The 20,282-nt window shown below is 39.7% G+C and overlaps 2 protein-coding genes across 3 annotated transcripts in view; one reads left to right on the plus strand and one right to left on the minus strand.

Annotated features, from left to right (window-relative positions):
* Positions 1–527, plus strand: part of LOC107299925 (OCIA domain-containing protein 1) — an 11,364-nt gene extending 10,837 nt beyond the window's left edge. For both annotated transcript variants that reach the window (XM_015829266.1, XM_015829267.1), the window contains one exon: positions 246–527. In XM_015829266.1, coding sequence (XP_015684752.1) covers positions 246–318 — 73 coding nt within the window. In that variant the 3' untranslated portion in view covers positions 319–527. The remainder of the gene's footprint in view (positions 1–245) is intronic.
* Positions 528–4,214: 3,687 nt separating this feature from the next.
* LOC107299926 (OCIA domain-containing protein 1-like) lies at positions 4,215–19,153 on the minus strand. The gene is made up of 8 exons (XM_015829269.1): positions 19,057–19,153; positions 15,982–16,066; positions 15,050–15,103; positions 13,437–13,484; positions 11,210–11,324; positions 6,436–6,596; positions 5,173–5,313; positions 4,215–4,380 (listed from the first exon to the last, which is right to left on the minus strand). The coding sequence occupies exons 1-8, from the start codon at positions 19,120–19,122 to the stop codon at positions 4,343–4,345; spliced, it is 708 nt and encodes a 235-aa protein (XP_015684755.1). The 5' UTR covers positions 19,123–19,153; the 3' UTR covers positions 4,215–4,342.
* Between the last annotated feature and the right edge of the window lie 1,129 nt (positions 19,154–20,282).

Raw genomic sequence — 20,282 nt, forward strand, 5'->3', positions numbered from 1 at the left:
TAACTCCAGTCATAGTACTGATCTGATAAACTGTTCAGAGTGAACAGATTCAGTGTAATAGAAATTTATATAATGAATGAATGACAGCCCCTTTACCTATCACTGCTCCACAAACCTGCTATTTTAAGGCACACGTTTTGTAATTCCAGAAATAAAATTATGATTTTATGGTTTTATAACACTGTGACTTTTTTTTTTTGAATAAACCATAATTCAGTCTTTTTATCTGCTCCTAATGCTTTTAGGAAATATTCTCCTACAGATGAAGAAGGCAAAGTAAATCCTCAAATGAAAAAAACAGATACTTCTGTTTCTTAAAACAAGCGCACATTACCAAAATTAATATTTTACTCATGTTAATGTATTCCCCACTCTGTGTGAATATACTGTACAGAATTATGATGAATATTGGAATAAAATGATTATTTTTGTGTATTAGTACAAGGGTCCCCAACCCCCGGACCATGGACCAGTACCGGGCCGTGGTGTGCCAGCAACCGGGTTGCACAAACAAGCAAAGCCCCATCCACGAGATGCAGGCAGCACACAAAACCATGCACCCTCTGGTCTGCTGAAAAACCTCTCTCTCGTGCCCAAAAGGTTGGGGACATTTGTATTAGAAAATCTGCTCATTTTCTCTAAATACAGACAATTCTCATTACTTGCAGTATTCGTGTTCTGTAAAATTGACGCGAATACTGAATTAGCAAATGCTGAAGCCTCAGCTGGGAATACGTGCATCAGGTGATTCAAATGATTTGCTGCTCTGCATGTCTATAAATAAATGTATAAATGAGTACTGAGTTCGTGGTTACAATTTTTTTGGGAGTAAGAAATTTACATACAGGAAGGTCTCAATTTACAATAGGTCACTTAGTAACCATTTGAAGTTGCAATAGACTCAAACAAATGTTACTTACAACCCATCCTCAGAGTTACGATTGCTGTATCAACCCAGCAATTGCACGATCACATTTCAAGTGCTTGGCAACTACCTCGCATTTACACCCAGTTGCAGGTCACATGATCACGTTTTTCATTTTTTTTTGCCATTTTCTGGCAAAAAAAATCCCATTTAGATAAGCTGGATTCTGTGATGACTCTCCCGGACTCTTCCCCAGATACCTCTCTAGATGTCAGCTTGGGGAAGGATGAACCAGTTCCTGGCACATCAGGAGCTGAGTTGCCTGATGACTCCAAGCAGCTGTCTGTGAAGGATTTGGCTGAGGCTCCAGGTGGGGAAAGCATGAGACTGCAGCTGATCAATGAGGAGGAGGAGCTGCTGCCTTCTGCACCTGATCTGGGAACACGTAGGGCAGAGAAAAGGCAGGAGCAGAGAACATCAGCCAAACTACTTGTGAGGAGAAAGCCTCATCCTTGATGGGCTGCACCAGAAGCTTGCTATTTAGCACAGCAGACAGATGGAAGCATTGCTTGAGCAGGGTCCATAAGATTATCTGGGACACTACACATCCTCTTCACGGCCTGTTTTCCTTGCTACCTTCTGGGAGGAGGCTTCGTGGTATCGGTAGCAGAACATCCAGATTCAGCCATAGTTTCATTCCATACAGCATTAACCTTGTGAACTCTCAAGCTTCCTCCTTCCATTATATATTCAAGATGGACAGCATTCAGTATTTATGTTATGTATATGTAGGGGTGTGGGTCTATACATATGTTGTATATAGTACGTTTAGGTGTGTGTCGTGTATGTGTTTCACTTGAGAGCGGGCAACTAAATTTCATTTTTGATGTGTGCCGTTGTGCCCACAGTAAAAAAAAATGACAAAAGTTATCTTACCTTAAACTGAAATTCTATCAAGAAAAGTGAGAAATACTGTATGTAGGTGGTACATCTGTCCTTCTGATTGGTGCCCTGCCAGTCTGGACGGGTCTACGTTTGTCCTAAAAGAGTAAGCTCACTTTTTGGAGTCCTAAATCCATCACTGTCACTAGGCAGAGTGCATTTTATCAGTTTTGGCTTATTTACCAACTTGTGATAGCCCTGCCAAGTTATTCATGCTCTGGTAAATTCCTAGTTGGATTACTCCAATTTGTTATGCTTCGAAACGTCAATTAACTAAAAATATAGCAGCTAGTCTGCTTACTGGGACTAGTTAGTACATATTATGGTAGTTCTTTGCCACCTACCGGTGATTACCAGTCTGCTTACTGGGACTAGTTAGTACATATTATGGTAGTTCTTTGCCACCTACCGGTGATTACCAGTCTGTTTCCGGACCCAATTTAAAGTGGTAGCTTTGACCTTTAAATAGCAACAGCAATAGCGCTTAGATTTATATATTGCTTCATAATGCTTTAAGCAGTTTACAGAGTCAGCCTATTGCCCCCAACAATTCTGGATCCTCATTTTACCAACCTCAGAAGGATGGAAGGCTGAGTCAGTCTTGAGCCGATCAGGATCGAACTCTTGACAGCAGGCAGAGTTACCCTGCAATACTGCGTTCTAATTACTGCGCCCCACAGCTCTTAAAGCCCTAAATGGCTTAAGGACCGCTTGGAATCAAGATGGAAGTCGCTTCTAAACCTCACCAGCCTATACTTGAGCTCATGAACTAGAAGTGCTGGAACTGCCCAACTCCTGTTGTAGAGCAGTATTTCTCAACTGGGATAGCATGCTGGCTGGAGGAATCTGGGTGTTGGATTTCACGCACCTTAAAGTTGCCAAGATTGAGAAACACTGGGCTGGAGCAATGGTGGGATTCAGCCAGTTCGCACCACTTTGGCAGAACCGGTAGCTAATTTTTAAAAAAAAACAAATTTTATTAATTTTTCAATTTTTTACAACCAGGTAATTAGGAAGCAGTGTGGTGATAGGATAATCAATAATCCAATAACAGAGTGATACATAGATATCTCAGTTTACATCTATAAAGGTTCTCTCTCTATTTCCCTTAGGTCAGTGGTGGCGAACCTATGGCACGGGTGCCAGAGGCGGCACTCAGAGCCGTCTCTGTGGGCACACGCGCCGTCGCCCCAGTCCTAGGCCTTCAGCTGGGTTTTATAAAACCTTTTCGTTTTAGGCCTCCGCCTAAAAAAAGGTTCAATCAATCAGTCAATTTCAACTTCTCACGGGGAAAAAAAAACCTTCCAAAGTTGGAATTGATTGATTGAACTTTTTAGTCCCACCCAGTCTGCCGTTATCACCACAGCCACGCCCACCCAATGGGACACACCCACCCAATTGGCCATACCCAGCCAATGGACCACACCCACCCGGCACCCGACGATGCATAAATGGGTTTTTGGTTGCAGTTTGGGCACTCGATCTCTAAAAGGTTCGCCATCACTGCCTTAGGTATTATATCACATTCCTATTAGTACATTTCTAGCCAAAGTTCAGTCAATCTATACATTTATCAATAACATTTTAGTTATATATATCCAAGTCCTGTTTTTAGATTTTATTTAATTCCAGTTATCATATTCCAATTTAGCTTTTTATAACCACTATTTATAATTCGGATAGGTTTAGTTTCCCTCATTTCATTATAAACTAATTCTCGTTACTAAAATACAAATATTATTCCAAAATTTAAATTATTTCTTTATTCACCAATATATTCTATTTCTCATCCTAATAACTCCTCATATACTAATAACATATCTTTCATGATCACAAATCATCCCTATAAATCATTAAGGCTATAATCTAACAAATTATTTTAATTTCCATTATAAATCTGAATCCTAAATATTAAATCAGTCAATATCTCTAAGATCAGTCAAAAAATCTCTAAAAGAAAAGCTGCTTAACCCTCAAAAGAATTTTTAAATCCCATTTTTAAATCTAACTCTGGCTTTCTTTTTATGCCAAGCAGGCTTAGAACCGGTAGCTAATTTTTTGTTGCCCAGGCCCAGAATGGATTTCCGGAAGCGGCATCCACACACAGAACCGGTTGTTCACATTTCTGAATCCCACTACAGGACTGGAGGTATAAGCCACATTGGGAAGACAGGAGAAAGCAGCGAAGATGTGAACTAGTAAAATTATTCCTGGCTTTCTGTATGTTTTGCTTTAACTGAAAACTGGAGCAAACAAAAACTTTCCAGATTTTATTTTTGTCTAACTGCAGCCACTCCAGACCAGATCATCAGAACTTCTGTTCTGGGTCCAAAGCTGAAAGACACTTTCCATTTTATACACAACTCCTTCATGTAACAAACTCTTTCAGGAAAACAATGAGTGCAAATGGAAAACAAATATATCTTTATTGTAGATGTATTACATGTCCATTTCACAGTAGAATACTCAGCTACTTGACCAACAATGATTAAGCTGAAACAGTGGAACAAAGACAGGTCTGCATTTTCTGCATTTTCACTCTTCCCAAACATCTCCATACTTATTAATCTTAGCTAAAAAAAGAAGAAGAAAAAGAAAAGAGTCACGTACAGAAGATCTAATCCTGCAGCCCATTTTACTAACAAAAGTTAAGAAACTTGGTGGGCTGCTTGAGCAAGTACTGGTCAGATTTTATAGCTGTTTACGAAAGTAGTTGCTTGGGAAACATGACTCAAGACAATGTTGTTTTCTAATTATAATAACTTGATTTAAATCAAAGTGACTTGAAAGCTAGCGATTCAGTCCTCGTTCTTTTTTTTCTTTTTGATTTGAGATCGCTAGACGAAATAGTGCAAGGTAATATACCTGCTTTATTGGCTGCTCAGATTTTTTATATATATTAAAAAAAATGCTAAAATTCTACAACTCACTTTAAAGCAATGATTCCAACAAAAGGAAATGATCGGTGTAAAAATAAATTCAAAAAAATATTGTTTCCGGTTCATGGCTGTGTATTCCAAACACAACTAAAATACACAATATAAAATTTTGGCTCCTTTTGGCTGTAATGTACCATTACCAATTATATTCCCTACTAGCTGTACCCAGCCACGCGTTGCTGTGGCTCAGTCTGGTAAAAGCGTGTGTTGCTTTTACGTCCAACAGATGGCGCTGTTTTTCAAAAAAAGCATGTTTTTACCTGTCACAGGTGTGACATCTATATAATATAGGTATATAAAAACACGTGCGTATTCGAATGCAACGTTGTGTCAAAATTTCAAAGCAATCGGTGAAGAACTTTCGGAGATTTAAGATTTTGAACAAACGGACATTTACATTTTTATTTATATAGATTGAATATTTACCTCTCTCCTTTATTGGTAACGAGCTCGTTCGAATTTCAGGTTTCTGCACCATTCCAGCGTCTTGTCCTTCTCTGTTTCTGTTTCGGAGTTCTTCATATGTGATTCTTTTCTTTTTAGGAGCTTCTTCCACAGTTTCAGGTTCTTAAAGTGAAGAAGAAATACCAACCCCCCACCCCACCAAATAAATTAATAGGTCTTGCTGCACATGGATAGAAGGTGTATATTGCAAAATATATTTATTTTAGCAGCCTTCACGATTTCAACAAGAGCTTTGACTTTGGGAGAAATTTAAGTAGACAGTCTTGAAATGATATCTGAGGTAAATTCAAATGTTCTAACTCCTGTGTACGGTTTAAAATTTTCAGTATGTCATATGTACTGTATATTTTGATGTTGATCAATTTTCAGAGTAGCATACTTCAAAGAGGTATGGGGATGGGGAACGGATTTCATTTTTACGGTATTTGTTTATGTACTGGTTCTGACCTCAACTTATGGGCTGTGGGCTCTTGGCCAGCGGACCACAGAAATGCCTGGCCGGTGTGCGCACGCATGGGCGCGCATCTCCCCCACTCGCGCTAGTGCCCGCAGCCCCATTTGCGCATGCGCACGGGCGCGAACGGGGACACTAGTGCAGGATGGGTGTCCGTGGCCTATTTGCGCATGCACCGCTAGCCCGGGTGGGTTGGCTAGCCCGTTTGCGCATGCACAAACGGGCTGCTAGCTGCCGTGGGGGGTGCGTGGCCGTTCATGCATGCGCATGTCGCCAGCTCATGCCACATGCCGAACGGGGCTGCTAGTGCTGTGCCAGTATATGTGGCTCTGTGTGTGTGCACACATGCCAATTTTAAAGCTCCTCTCCTTCCCTCCGGTCCGCAAGCCCAGAAAGGTTGGAGACCTCTGCTCTAATGCCCTTCCCGGCTTGGCATCTCTATGCATGCAGGACTTTGCTTGTCAAACGGTTGCAAAGCAGGATCACATGACCCTGGGACACTGGAACCGTCATAGACCTGAGTCAGTTGCCAAGTGTTTGAATTCTGATCACGTGACCACGGGGATGCTGCGACAGTCGTAAGTGTGAAAAATGGTCCTAAGTCCCTTTTTTCAGTGCCGTTGTAATTGTGAACGGTCACTAAGTGAACTGTTGTAAGTTAAGGACTACCTGTACAAACACTTTAGTGCTGCTACTTATCATGCACTGATACTTCGTATTTCAACAACCTAAAGAAGACTTAAGTTTTCAAATAACTACAGGAGAACTACCTTGAGGGACGCCGTCTGTAATTCCACTTGGGGTAGATTCGTTCATGGAAGAGCTAAACGGGACTGTTTCATAGAAGCTTGGAGCCTGTGCCGTGTCTGTTGCTGGAGCCCTTTCAGAAACGTAGAACCCTCTTGAAGATTCTAAGCGCCAGTTTTTAGATCTGTGGAGAAATAGAGATTGGTGGGGGGGAGGAATGTGCATGAGAGTTTAGCTAGACATAACAATACTGAACTAATGTGAGAACCAAGGTTAATGAAATAAGAGATGATAAGGATTGGCGGGCTGGAGAACTGGAGGGGAAGTCTGCATTTCAAACTAATTGGAGAATGTGATTTATGACTGTTAATTGGAGGAGGGAATTGTGCTTTGATACTATGTGCTCAGGGGAGGGGAATCCAGTTTTTGGCTTCGACTCTGTTAGTGCCGATGCTACGCTACTCAAATAAAGATTCTTTAAGGTAAACAATGCCTCGAAGTTCTTTGAAGAGTTTCATCTATCGGAACCATGACATATACATCCGTTGGAACCTCTTCCTCAAAACAACACAAATGGAAATTTGTAACAATGAAGACAACTATTTAAATCATTGTTTCTCAAACTGGCCAACCGTAAGATTAATCGACTTCACTTCCCAGAATTTCCCAGCCAGCCGTGTGTTGAAGACTACACATCTTAAAAGCTGCCAAGTTTGAGAAACAGTTTTAAATGAATCACGGGAACAAAAGAAGGAAGGAGAAAGGAAAGGAGATACATGACTCAGGAGCAACTTAACGGACATGGAAATGGGGAGGAAAGTTAATGGGGCCAATTTCAGTATTGAAGTGGGTGAAGTTTTTATTTAACTCAGTAGTCCAGGCGCAAAGAGGTTGTTCTTATCCTCTGCCATCGTTCTGATACTATTATTAAAAGAAAACTCTGTGTGTAGGAACAGTGTTTTCAAACACAAAAAACTCGTGTCGTTTTATAATTCTTGTACTTTGATTGCACAATTGTGATCTCCAGCTTGACTTTTTGAACCACCTATGGATCCTCTGTTTCCATTTCTATATCATGGAAGTGCTGTTTAGCCAGTTAAATATGCAAACGACGGCTATATATATATAAGGAACGGTTGCTGGAATTGGGTGTGTCTAGTTTAACGAAGAGAAGGACGAGGGGGGACATGATAGCAGTGTTCCAATATCTCAGGGGCTGCCACAAAGAAGAGGGAGTCAAGCTATTCTCCAAAGCGCCTGAAAGCAGGACAAGAAGCAACGGATGGAAACTAACCAAAGAGAGAAGCAACCTAGAACTAAGGAGAAACTTCCTGACAGTTAGAACAATTAACCAGTGGAACAACCTGCCTCCAGAAGCTGTGAATGCTCCAACACTGGAAGTTTTTAAGAAGAGATTGGACAGCCATTTGTCTGAAATAGTACAGGGCAGGGGTGTCAAATTGCTGGCCCGCAGGCAGGATGCATCATGAGGAAACCGCGCCCACCCCATTGCCGGCAATGGGGAAAAAGTTCTGATATGTTGCGCGACGTCACGTGATGTCATGAGTTTGACATATCTGGTATAGGGTTTCTTGCCTGAGCAAGGGGTTGGACTAGATGACCTCCAAGGTCCCTTTCAATATTATTATTATTATTATTATATTATATTATATTATATTATATTATATTATATTATATTATATTATATTATATTATATTATATTATTGTTGTTGTTGTTGTTGTTGTTGTTGTTATTATTATTATTATTACATACTAGTTGCCTTAATTTTGATCACATAACCCTGGGAGCACTACAATACAGCTAGTCTTCAACTTACAATTCATTTAATGACTATTTGAAGCGATCACTGAAAAAAGTGACTTATGACCATTTTTCACACTTAAGACCTTGGCCGCGTGATTTACATTTGAATGCTTGACGACTCACATTTATGACGGTTGCAGTGTCCCGAGATCCTGTGATCTTCTTTGGCAACCTTCCGACAAGCAAAGTCAATGGGGAAGCCAGCTTCGCTTAACGACCGTGTTACTAATTTAACAACCGGAGGGGTTCGCTTAACAGACGGGGCAAGAAAAGCCGTAAAACAGAGCAAAAGCTCACTTAACCAATTTCTCATTTAGCAACATAACTTCCGGGCTCAGTGGCGGCCATAAATCGAGGACAAACTGTAGTTATAAGTGCGAGGACTAGTCATTAATTCTTTCGATACCACTGTAACTTTGAACAGTCATTAAACAAATGATCGTGAAGCTGAGGACGCAATATATGGCTGTGAAAGTTGGACCATAATAAAGTTTGAGCGCCAAAGAATTGAGGCCTTTGAACTATGGTGCTGGAGAAGACTCCTGCGAGTCCCCTGGACTGCAAGGCGATCAAACAGGTCAGTCCTAGAGGAGATCAACCCTGACTGCTCTTTAGAAAGCCAGATCCTGAAGTTGAAACTCAAGTACTTTGGCCACCTAATGAGAAGGAAGGACTCACTGGAGAAGAGCCTAACACTGGGAAAGATTGAGGGCAATAGAAGAAGGGGACGACAGAATGAGGTGGTTGGATGGAGTCACTGAAGCAGTAGGCGTGAGCTTAAATGGACTCCAGAAGATGGTAGAGGACATGAAGGCGTGGAGGAACGTTGTCCATGGGGTCGCGACGGGTCGGACACGACTTCGCAACTAACAACAACAACCACCACCTCTGCCAACAGTCTGGAGTTCGATCTTGATGGGGCTCAAGGTTGACTCAGCCTTCCATCCTTCCAAGATTAGTAAAATGAGAACCCAGATTGTTGGCAGCAAATAATGACGACATTGTAAACCACCCAGAGCGAGCTATGGATGGCATGTAAGTCTAAATGATATTGCTGTTTGAACAAGCCCAATGTTTTAATACTTATTAATAGCTTACAGTTAAAAGCAGTTAAGCATCTTGTCCTCCCAGCTGGAATTCAGTAGGATGTCCTGCCATTGTGAGGAACAATACTAGATGTAATCTTCTATTTAAATGTCACTCAAAATGTTAGCGATGACCCACAAAACCCGTTAGTGCCTAACACCAGGTTACATCATCACTTTGACATTACTTAAAATCTGTCCTAAGTAAACTGCAACAACTTGAGTCTCACCCTATACGAGATGAGAGGGACACAGATCAAGCAGTGGGCCTTCTCTGTTGCGGTCCCTCTGCTTTGTAACTCCTTGTCTCTGAAATTTCAAACAACCTTTTTCCTTCCTCACATTTCATAAACTGTTAAAAACATTCTTTCCATCGCACTTTTAACCACGAAGGAATATTTCTGGACAGACCTGTGGAGGATTTTAATTTTATGTCTTTCAAAAAAATAATAATGGTATTTTCACTCTGTTGTACTCTGCCCAATCTGTGGATTAAAAACCTAATAAAAAAATATTAAAAAAAATTAAATCCTCCTCCAACTGGGACTCAATTTGTGCCAGGTCATAGGATCGTTTGCTGTGGGGGGAAATAGGAATATTAGGTACGTTTGCCTCCTTCGGTTATTTGGGGGGTAAAAAGAAGACCGGATGAAAAATCATAAATAAAATAAACATTAATTGTTCTGTGGAAAGGGTATCAGAAGTAAGAAGCTCTCATTGTTACTTTGTTTTTTTGGGGAAAGTTATATGGGCTTCAGGATCTTGAAAGCTGAAGAAAAAGAAGAAAGAAATATAAACTAAGATGCAGAATCAAGGCCAAAAATTACACTAGATTTGGCTAGACCAGGGGTAGGCAACCTTGGCTCTTTTATGACTCGTGGACTTCAACTCCCAGAATTCCTGAGCCAGCCATGCTGAGGGGAAAGGGAGAGGTTTCCAAGCTGAGCCATGCTGGCTCAGGAATTCTGGGAGTTGAAGTCCACGAGTCATAAAAGAGCCAAGGTTGCCCACCCCTGGGCTAGACTATTATTTTCATAGTAACGTGAGGTGCAAAAACACACCATCATTGAATGATTTAAAATCACACGGCCTAACTAAAGTCTTACACAATGCTATTGCAGATTGTTTATTGCAAGTCCTATTATGTTGAATTATCCTTTTCCCTTAATTGTACAGTATACCAGGAAAAGGAAACAGTTAAGAAAATTTCCGATATGTGTTAAAAGGAACGGAGATTTTAAATTTTCATAGTTAAGGTTCAAGAAAAACGGATTATTTAAAAGGCCTATTTGTGTTTTTGTTTGTTTGTTTGTTTATTTATTATTTTCAAAAGCATTTATTTCTTCCCCTCTACATATGCTTCTCTTCTACCAACATTGTAAAATACAAGTTCTGGTTAAATTCAAACAATCTGAAGTCCCACCGAGCTCCAATCAAAGTACTTGCATAAACATCTCTCCATGAAGACAAAGTTCAAGTACTTAAGTTTGGCAATGTTACACTTAAATATGTTCCAACTGTCTTCTCTTTCAAGCAAGACTGCCTTTTGGAAGACTTGAATAAATGTCCCAATGTTTCCATTTGTATATATTTTTAAACTCACAACCTTCTTTTCTGATTCTAAAGAAAAGGCAAATGTAAACAAACACAGTCAGGATGATCACCAAGTTGATTTTGTCCCAGTCTAAAAGAAAATGACAATTTAATATTTTTAAAAGTCTTGGAATTCAAGCTGATACCACTCATATGTAGACTATACTCATTTTCTGAGGACATATCGTGTATTATTGTAATGGGAAAAGTAAACAGCAGTATACAGTGACCGTGGTATTTTAAAGCAGGTTTTCTTTCTAGAAAGGGAAATCTAACTCAATAAAAATTCTTACTGTGATTCATTCTTCAACATTTCTCCCAACGGTGAATCTTTTAGGTTCATAAACTTCTCTTTGCATGCATTTATATAAGATATCTTCCCAGCAAACCATCCACAGATTCCTGCAACTTATTTACAAAGGAAGGCAAATACTCTTTAAGATGTTTGACAAAATGACATTTTAAACAAAAGAATACAGTTAAAATGGAATCCATGAAAGTCACACACACAAAAACAATCCCTTGCTTAAAACATGCTTTTAACTGTCTAAGCATTTGACCCCATTTCTTGATGACAGAACTTATACAACTGCTAAATAAAGAGGTCAGTAACAAAACATTTAGATCTATTTCAATACAACAGAGTAAGCTACCAATGACTTTTAAGCACATTTCTATTTTCTATCTCTTTTTCCACAAGAAGATGATAAACTCTTGATGAGATCACTATTACAAGTCTAGAGCCAAAATCCTTACTATAGTTTAAGTTTATAGGCAAGTTTACATGGATAGGGTTATATTATCGCTCTCCTACTTTTCATATTTGTATTTCTATTTTTTTCAGAACTTGAAGAAAATGAGAAATCTATCTATCTATCTATCTATCTATCTATCTATCTATCTATCTATCTATCTATCTATCTATCTACCTACCTACCTACCTACCTACCTACCTACGTCTGTCTATCTATCTATCTACCTACCTACCTCATATATATCCTGAATCTATCTATCTACTGTATCTTTGTACTGTATCATCTATCTATCTATCTATCTATCTATCTATCTATCTATCTATCTATCATATCTACTGTATTTATCTACTGTATCTACTCTATCTATCTATCTATCTATCTATCTATCTATCGTATCTATTTATCTACTGTATCTACTTTCTGTATCTATCTATCTATCTATCATATCTACTGTATTTATCTACTGTATCTACTTTCTCTATCTATCTATCTATCTATCTATCTATCTATCTATCTATCTATCTATCATATCTATCGTATCTATTTATCTACTGTATCTACTTTCTGTATCTATCTATCTATCTATCTATCTATCTATCTATCTATCTATCTATCTATCTATCTATCTATCTATCTATCTATCTATCTATCTATCATATCTACTGTATCTATTTATCTACTGTATCTACTTTCTGTATCTATCTATCTATCTATCTATCTATCTATCTATCTATCTATCTATCTATCTATCTATCTATCTATCTATCTATCTATCTATCTATCTATCTATCCATCCTGCCCTTACTTTACTTGGCATATAGTCTGAGATATGACCACTGAGTATATAGATGTCTTATTCAGGGGTGCAAATGATGACATGCCTGACAATTTTAGCTACACAAATGCTGAACATTGTGTATTTGTGTCAACAGCTGGAATGCAAGGCATAACGGTGGCATTTGTACATGTATCATTTTATATCATTGCTATAGAACAGGATTTTATGTTGACCCCCAAGATTGATGGGACTAGTGCAGTGATGGCAAACCTTTTAGAGACCGAGTGCCCAAACTGCAACCCCAAACCCACTTATGCATTGACGAGTGCCGGGTGGGTGTGGCCCATTGGGTGGGCGTGGCCCACTGGGTGGACGTGGCCCATTGGGTGGGTGTGGCTGCGGTGATAACGGCAGACTGGGTGGGACTAAAAAGTTCAATCAATCAATTCCAACTTTGCAAGACCTTTTTTTTTCCCGCGAGAAGTTGAAATTGACTGATTGAACCTTTTTTTTTTTGCACACGCTGGCGGAGGCCTAAAGCGAAAAAGTTTTATAAAACCCAGCTGAAGGCCTAGCACTGTTTAAGGGTTAGATGAATAATCTGAAACTTAATGAAAGGATCAACGAGCAAAACAGTTTGGAGACTCTGCTATTGTGTAGACCAGGGGTCTTCAAACTTGGCCCTTTTATGACTTGTGGACTTCAACTCCCAGAATTCCTCAGCCAGCAGGCCTGCTGAGGAATTCTGGGAGTTGAAGTCCACAAGTCATAAAAGGGCCAGGTTTGAAGACCCCTGGTATAGACAGTGTTTAAACAGGCCCACTTGCATCTAAATTTTGAACCTTCATACTATTGAGCCATTACATTTCTTATAGCATTTGTTAAAAGGTGCTTAATATTTTCTCTCCTTAACTAAATAACGAGAACCCTCACCCTCAACTATGGGCCATCAGGTACAACTGAATTCCAATATGAATGAAAACTCACCTGCCATTTTTGGTACAGCGCCGAACTTTGGATGACCTGTAAGGACTCCTGATAATCAACATTAAGAGGGAAAAAAGGGAAGTTACTATACAAAACTATTAAGTACAAAATAGCCAGGTAATTATTTCACTTTCAGCATGTTTATATCATTTAGGTTCATCCCCCCCCAATTAGATATATAATAAAAATGTCGTCATTAAAGATTTGCAAAATATGTTAAGTTAGGAATGGATTCTTTTTTCCAAAATTTCTAAACACCATATATCAGTTAAGACAGTGGTTCTCAACCTTTTCTTCACCACAGACCCTCTTTAAATACCTTTTGTGGCCATGGAGCATGGCTACGGACCCCCAAGGCTTAACTCAAATTGAAATCATAACATTTCTTTCAATCTTTTGCGGACCCCATGATGAAATCATCCCAGGGGCCAGCGGACCACAGGTAGAGAACCACGGAGTTAAGATATACAGATTGCAAGGTGGTAATAATAATAATAATAATAATAATAATAATAATAATAATAATAATAATAATAATATAAAAAAACAGCTGGGGAAAATAACTGAAATATCGCAATTTGCAAATTGAAGTTGAGCGATTGTGGACGAAGAAATTAAGGATTGTATCAATAGTAATAGAGTCCTTGGAGCAGTAACCAAAGGACTGCCTGGACCAGGGGTCCCCAACCTTGGCAATTTTAAGATCTGTGGACTTCAAATCTTAAAGTTGCCAAGGTTGGGGACCCCTGGCCCAGACACATAGAAATTTTGAACTTATTAGAACTGAATATTCTGACTTTGCGAAAAACCACCTTATTCGGAACTGCCTATATACTCACAAGTTACCTTAACAGCTCTCAGGTCCTTGGTTAAGACTTGAACTATTAAGTTTTCACCAGTCCTAGACTGGTGAATCAAATTGAAGATTAAATCTATAATAATAATAATAATAATAATAATAATAATAATAATAGTAGTAGTAGTAGTAGTAGTAGTAGTAGTAATCGCCTTGGGTGCAATCCCAAAACAATTGGAGCACCACTTGATCACCATTGGCATTGACAAATTCGCCATTAGTCAATTGCAAAAGGCGGCCTTACTAGGAACTACTTCCATCCTGCGACGATATCTGTAATACCATCAAACATCCACATCTGCCTATCCCAGGTCCTTGATAAGGACTTGATAGGTAGACAAAAATGCCAAATCCAGTCTGAATATCTGGCTGACTGTGCGATGATCTATTATTATTATTATTATTATTATTATTATTATTATTATTATTATTATTATTATTATTATTATTATTATTATTATTAATTATTATTATTATTATTATTATTATTATTATTATTATTATTATTATTATTTTTATTATTATTATTATTATTATTATTATTATTATTATTATTATTATGTACTGTTTCAATAATATATTCATAGCATCTATATGGTCATTTTTAAAAAAGTATAGTATTTCATTCCCCACCTTTTTAAGAAAAGAAAATTATATAAAACAATGCTACAACGAAGAGCAGCATACGAAGGCAAAATAATACAAAGTAAACATGAAAAATGACAGACTTTCAAATTTAAAGGTATTTGGAACACACCTTTATGAATTAATATATGAGTAATCGCCATGGCAAAACCTGAGATGGGCAAACCTAAGAAAAGGGGGGGGGAAAAATAAACATTCGTGGGGAGGTGAAATTTCAGTACATCCTGAGCAAAAAACACTAAACCTGTAAATAATGTTTATGACAATACAAAACAGGATCCATTCAAATCAGAAAACTTTCAAGTCAATAATGGATTTAAAGCGAGGGAACCCAAGTACAAATATTTCTCTGACCAAGTCCATTAGATGATTTCTCTCTCAATCAAATTACTTCACAGAGGTACTGTAAGAATCTTACAGTTGTTAAATCTAAGCTTCTAGAAGCATTTACCTTCTTCTTAGCTTCTGGAAAGTGAAATAAAGATGAAATAAAAATACAACACATCAACTGGATTCATATACTTGCTAAGCCATAATGTGGCTTAATTCAGGTTATCGTCTTGTGGGAATCCAGTCATTGTAATCTAGCAATGAGAGTCTATGGCTCAGCATATGTACTGTATGTGTTGGCACAAAGTGCCAACATATAACTCAGGAATCTCTGTATTTCAGCAATGGAGAGTGGAATTTAATCCTGCTTCACATGAAAAATTGTACAATCGTTTCCTCCACTACTGCATAAATCCTAAGACACATATACTAAATTACAATATGGGACATAGTAATATTTCCACACAGTGTTGAATCTACGTATTTTATAACTGGTATTAGATTTTTTTCACCATCTCATTCTTGAAAGAAGATTTTGTAAGGCCAATGGATCACAAATGTGTGAATTATATGGAATTATCCCCCACCAACAAGCACCGGGAACATATCTGAACCGTATACATCTGTGTAAGCTATATTACTTATATCAATTATTATTTGGCAAAAGAGACATTGCTTAACCACAAAAGCACAAACAAGGATCATTTTACTTACATCTGTATAAGAAGCTCTCTCTAATGCATTCTCGACTTACTCTGTATTCTTCTGGTGTGAGTTCATAGGAATGATCTAGCTTGTGCTTTGATTAAAAGGAAAACAAAAATAAAACACTAAGCATCAGAGTTCGAAGTATCTCAGCTGCAATAAATATCAGCCCCAAGAAATATCAATGTTTTTAACAGTGTATATAACATTAAAAAATTTAAAAACATGTTCATGGAGATGTCTTTGTATCCGCCAGAGAAAACTGGAGTGTGGAATTAGGACACAATTTTTATTTCTTACCATTTGATTTGGGTACTTTCAAATACATGCTGCAATAAATGTGTGAGTATGTGTCAGGCGCATTCGTTGAGTTCAAAACACAGAAGTTTATTATTGCTACCCCTGTACAAGAATCTAGTCAACTAATGATCAAAGCTAAATTGGTACTAGATAAGAATCAATGGAATTCATGGGGGGGCTGAATTTAGATGTCTTGAGGCAACGCAATGACTCCATACCGATGACTCATTTAACCCCATGTTCTAGCGTAGTCTGCTCTTCTCTCAGCATGCCACGGAAGCTGCAACCATCCTTGCTATAATACTGATTTAGCCAAACTTTAGGTAATTTTTTCTCTACTATAAAGAAATAAAAAATATCCAAGAATAGCATTTTAATACAATCTATATACCCGGGACATTATAGTTATTTTCAGACATTGCAATTGTCTATCATAAAGAAATTCGTAAAGTCCTTAGAAAGGCATCTCACTGTGTAATACTTTCAATTATTCTTTCATCAAAACATCCATGCAGCTGAGCAGTTGACACTTTTAATTGCTTGCAATGGTTATACACATTTATTTATATTTATTTATCCGATTACTTATATCCCACCCTTATTATTCTTACAAAACAAAGAAAAAAAAATTTCAATCTGTAATTCAAAGTAAAATTTAAACCATTGGTCCATACATTCTCCCATTTAGCTATGCTAAAGTTATGTTATACCCAAACCTTTTTTTGTCATTTTACCATACAATCCTTGACAAATTTTTCTTCCAGATTCATCTTAAGCAACATATAGTTATATATAGTTTAGCAATCAGGTGGTCATCTCCAGAGGGTGACTGGCCCAAGGTCAACTAGTTGGGTTTCACGGCTAAAGCAGGACTTGAACTCACTGTCTCTTGTTTCTAGCTTGGTGCCTTAACCACTAAACCAAACTGGCTCTCAGTTAAAAAAACTATTTAAAATATTTTATTCCCATTGATTTTATTGCTCCATTAAAATCTGTAAAACAGTATTCCTGCTCAAAGTTATCGTCACATAAAAAGGTTGTTTGATCTGATGGCTATTTATTTCATGCCGCTCTGCTTTATGGGGGTTTATCCTGTGCTGCCCTACCTCACTCTTCAAAATATAAACAGTAAATACAATTGCTGTGGCTATATAAACATTATAAAATGGTACAATTCCGCATTGCTCATCCTTAGAAGGTCGATATTAACGTATTATTCCATTCCTTAAATCCTTATTCCTGGCTTGATTGCCACTCCAGATGTTTGACAGATCGACCGATTCCCTGTCCTGGGGAAGGCTGGATATTTGAACCCTTTTAAAAGAATGGCCTGCATAAAGTTATCCATCAATGCAGGAACGCAGTAAGTTTAGCTGCTATTTACTGCAACCAATTTTGGTCGCCATACTACAAAAAAGATGTTGAGACTTTGGAAAAAGTTCAGAGAAGAGCAACTAAGATGATCCAAGGCCTGGAGACTAAAACATACGAAGAACGACTGCAGGACCTAGGTTTGGCTAGTCTAAAGAAAAGAAGAAATAGTGGAGACATGATATCAGTATTCCAGTATTTGAGGGGCTGCCACAAAGAAGAGGGTGTCAAACTATTTTCCAAAGCACCAGAGGGCAGAACAAGAAACAACGGATGGAAACTGACCAAAGAGAGAAGCAACCTTGGAATTAAGGAGAAACTTCCTAACAGCGAGGACAATTAACCAGCCTTCAGAAATATTTGGCGCTCCATCACTGGAGGTTTTTAAGAAGAGACTAGACTAGGGGTTCCCAATCGGGGGTGCTCACACCCCCTGGGAGTGCGAGACGATATTCCAGGGAGTGCGAAAACTTGGGTTTTCAAAATTATAGTGTATATATGCATAATTCATTGCTGTTATTTCGAACTGTTGTAAAGGGGTGTGAGAATATATCAAAAGCATTCTAGGGGTGCGGGGTATAGAAAAGGTTGGGAGCCGCTGGACTAGACCAGGGATAGGCAACCTTGGCTCTTTTATGACTCTTGGACTTCAACTCCCAGAATTCCTGAGCCAGCCATGCTGAAGGGAAAGGGAGAGGTTTCCAAGCTGAATTCTGGGAGTTGAAGTCCACGAGTCATAAAAGAGCCCAGGTTGCCTACCTCTGGACTAGACAGTCACCTGTCTGAGATGGAATAGCAGGGGTCTTCAGACTTGGCCCTTTGATGACTTGTGGACTTCAACTCCCAGAATTCCTCAGCTAGGCACGCAGGCTGAGGAATTCTGGGAGTTGAAGTCCACAAGTCATCAAAGGGCCAAGTTTGAAGACCCCTGCTATACCATCTCAGACAGGTGGCTGTCTAGTTCAGGACTTTGGGACTTCAACTCCCAGAATTCCTCAGCCTGCGTGCCTAGCTGAGGAATTCTGGGAGTTGAAGTCCACAAGTCCTAAAAGGGCCAAGTTTGAAGACCCTTAGTATAGGGTCTCCTGCTTGAGCAGGGGGTGGACTAGAAGACCTCCAAGGTCCCTTCCAGCTCTATTCTATTCGAAATCTTGCTCTAAACCTAGGAAGGCTGGCATTGCGCTAACGCCTAATCTAACTCCGCATGTTCTTCCTTCCTTCTGGGTCCGATCTGCGGGGGGGGGGACCCCCAAAAGAGCAAGAACCTCAACGTCAAGCCTCAGCAGAGGCAGCCTTCCAATTGCTCGTCCGAGATGGAAGAACCCGGCGGGAGAAGACACGGATCGATCCTTCGCTCCCCCCCACCGCCGCCTTCTTCCCCGGCATTGAGAAAGGGGGGGGGGGGAAAGCTACCTTGCCAACCACCCCGTCCATGGGACCGTAGGATCCGGGACCTCGCGGCTGACCAGACGGCTCCATAGCTCGGTCAATGGAGCAGAAAACAGCGGGACGAGAAAAAAATAAAAAAAATAAAGACGCCCCCTCCCCTTCCCTCCCCCAAGTCCCACTCGGAGGACTCTCAAGCCAGAGGACAAAAAAAAAAAAAAAAAAGCCCAGAAACCGGAACTCCGGCTCAGAAACCGGAAGGGCACCAGGAAGGACGCGGGCCGTGCTTTTCCATAGAGCAGGGGTGGGGAACCTGGGCTCTTTTATGACTCGTGGACTTCAACTCCCAGAATTCCTGAGCCAGCACGGCTCAGCTTGGAAACCTCTCCCTTTCCCCCTCAGTGTGGCTGGCTCAGGAATTCTGGGAGTTGAAGTCCACGAGTCATAAAAGAGCCAAGGTTGCCTACCCTTGCCATAGACAAAAGGCGGCTAGAAGGACCCAGGAAGCATCGAGGTGGGGCGAGAGAGGCGCTGCGAAGTCTCCCCGCGAGAGGTAAAAGCTTAAGGGAGCCCGCGTAGGTTGTTGTTACTATTCCCCACCATCCTGCTGGGGGCGAAGGGCGATGCTTTTTCAGTCAAGTGCACGCTCGGCTCCGAATGGTCGTTTTGGGGGTTGCATGGTTTAAGTTTTGGTCGCCACGATGTAAAAAAATAGGTTGATACTCTAGAGCAGGGGTTCTCAACCTTGACAATTGTAAGGCATGTGGACTTCAACTCCCAGAATTCCACAGCCAGCAATGCTGGCTGTGGAATTCTGGGAGTTGAAGTCCACATGCCTTAAAATTGTCAAGGTTGAGAACCCCTGCCTAGAGCAAGGGTCCTCAAACCTGGCTGCTTTTTGTGGACTTCAACTCCCAGAATTCCCCAGCCAGCCATGCTGGCTGGGGAATTCTGGGAGTTGAAGTCCACAAAAAGCGGCCAAGTTTGAGAACCCCTGCTCTAGAAAGAGTACAGAGAAGAGCAACAAAGATGATCAGGGGACTGGAGGCTAAAACATATAAGGAACGGTTGCTGGGATTGGCTATGTCTATTTTAATGAAGAGAAGGACGAGGGGGGGACATGATAGCAGTGTTCCAATCTCTCAGGGGCTGCCACAAAGAAGAGGGAGTCAAGCTGTTCTCCAAAGCACCTGAAGGCAGGACAAGAAGCAACGGATGGAAACTAACCAAGGAGAGAAGCAATCTAGAACTAA

This window comes from Protobothrops mucrosquamatus, unplaced genomic scaffold (genome assembly GCF_001527695.2).
Source record: "Protobothrops mucrosquamatus isolate PMUCROS unplaced genomic scaffold, P.Mucros_1.0 scaffold5720, whole genome shotgun sequence".
NCBI lineage: Eukaryota > Metazoa > Chordata > Lepidosauria > Squamata > Viperidae > Protobothrops > Protobothrops mucrosquamatus.

Bases quoted from the DNA above. Each gene is read 5' to 3' on its own strand.
- LOC107299926 (XM_015829269.1), bottom strand. From the start codon at position 19,122: ATGGAGCCGTCTGGTCAGCCGCGAGGTCCCGGATCCTACGGTCCCATG. The intron at 15,104-15,981 runs GTAAGTAAAATG...CCCTTTTCTTAG, and splicing joins AGAGAGCTTCTTATACAGAT to GTTTGCCCATCTCAGGTTTT. The intron at 13,485-15,049 runs GTGTGTTCCAAA...GTTGATTATCAG, and splicing joins TCATATATTAATTCATAAAG to GAGTCCTTACAGGTCATCCA.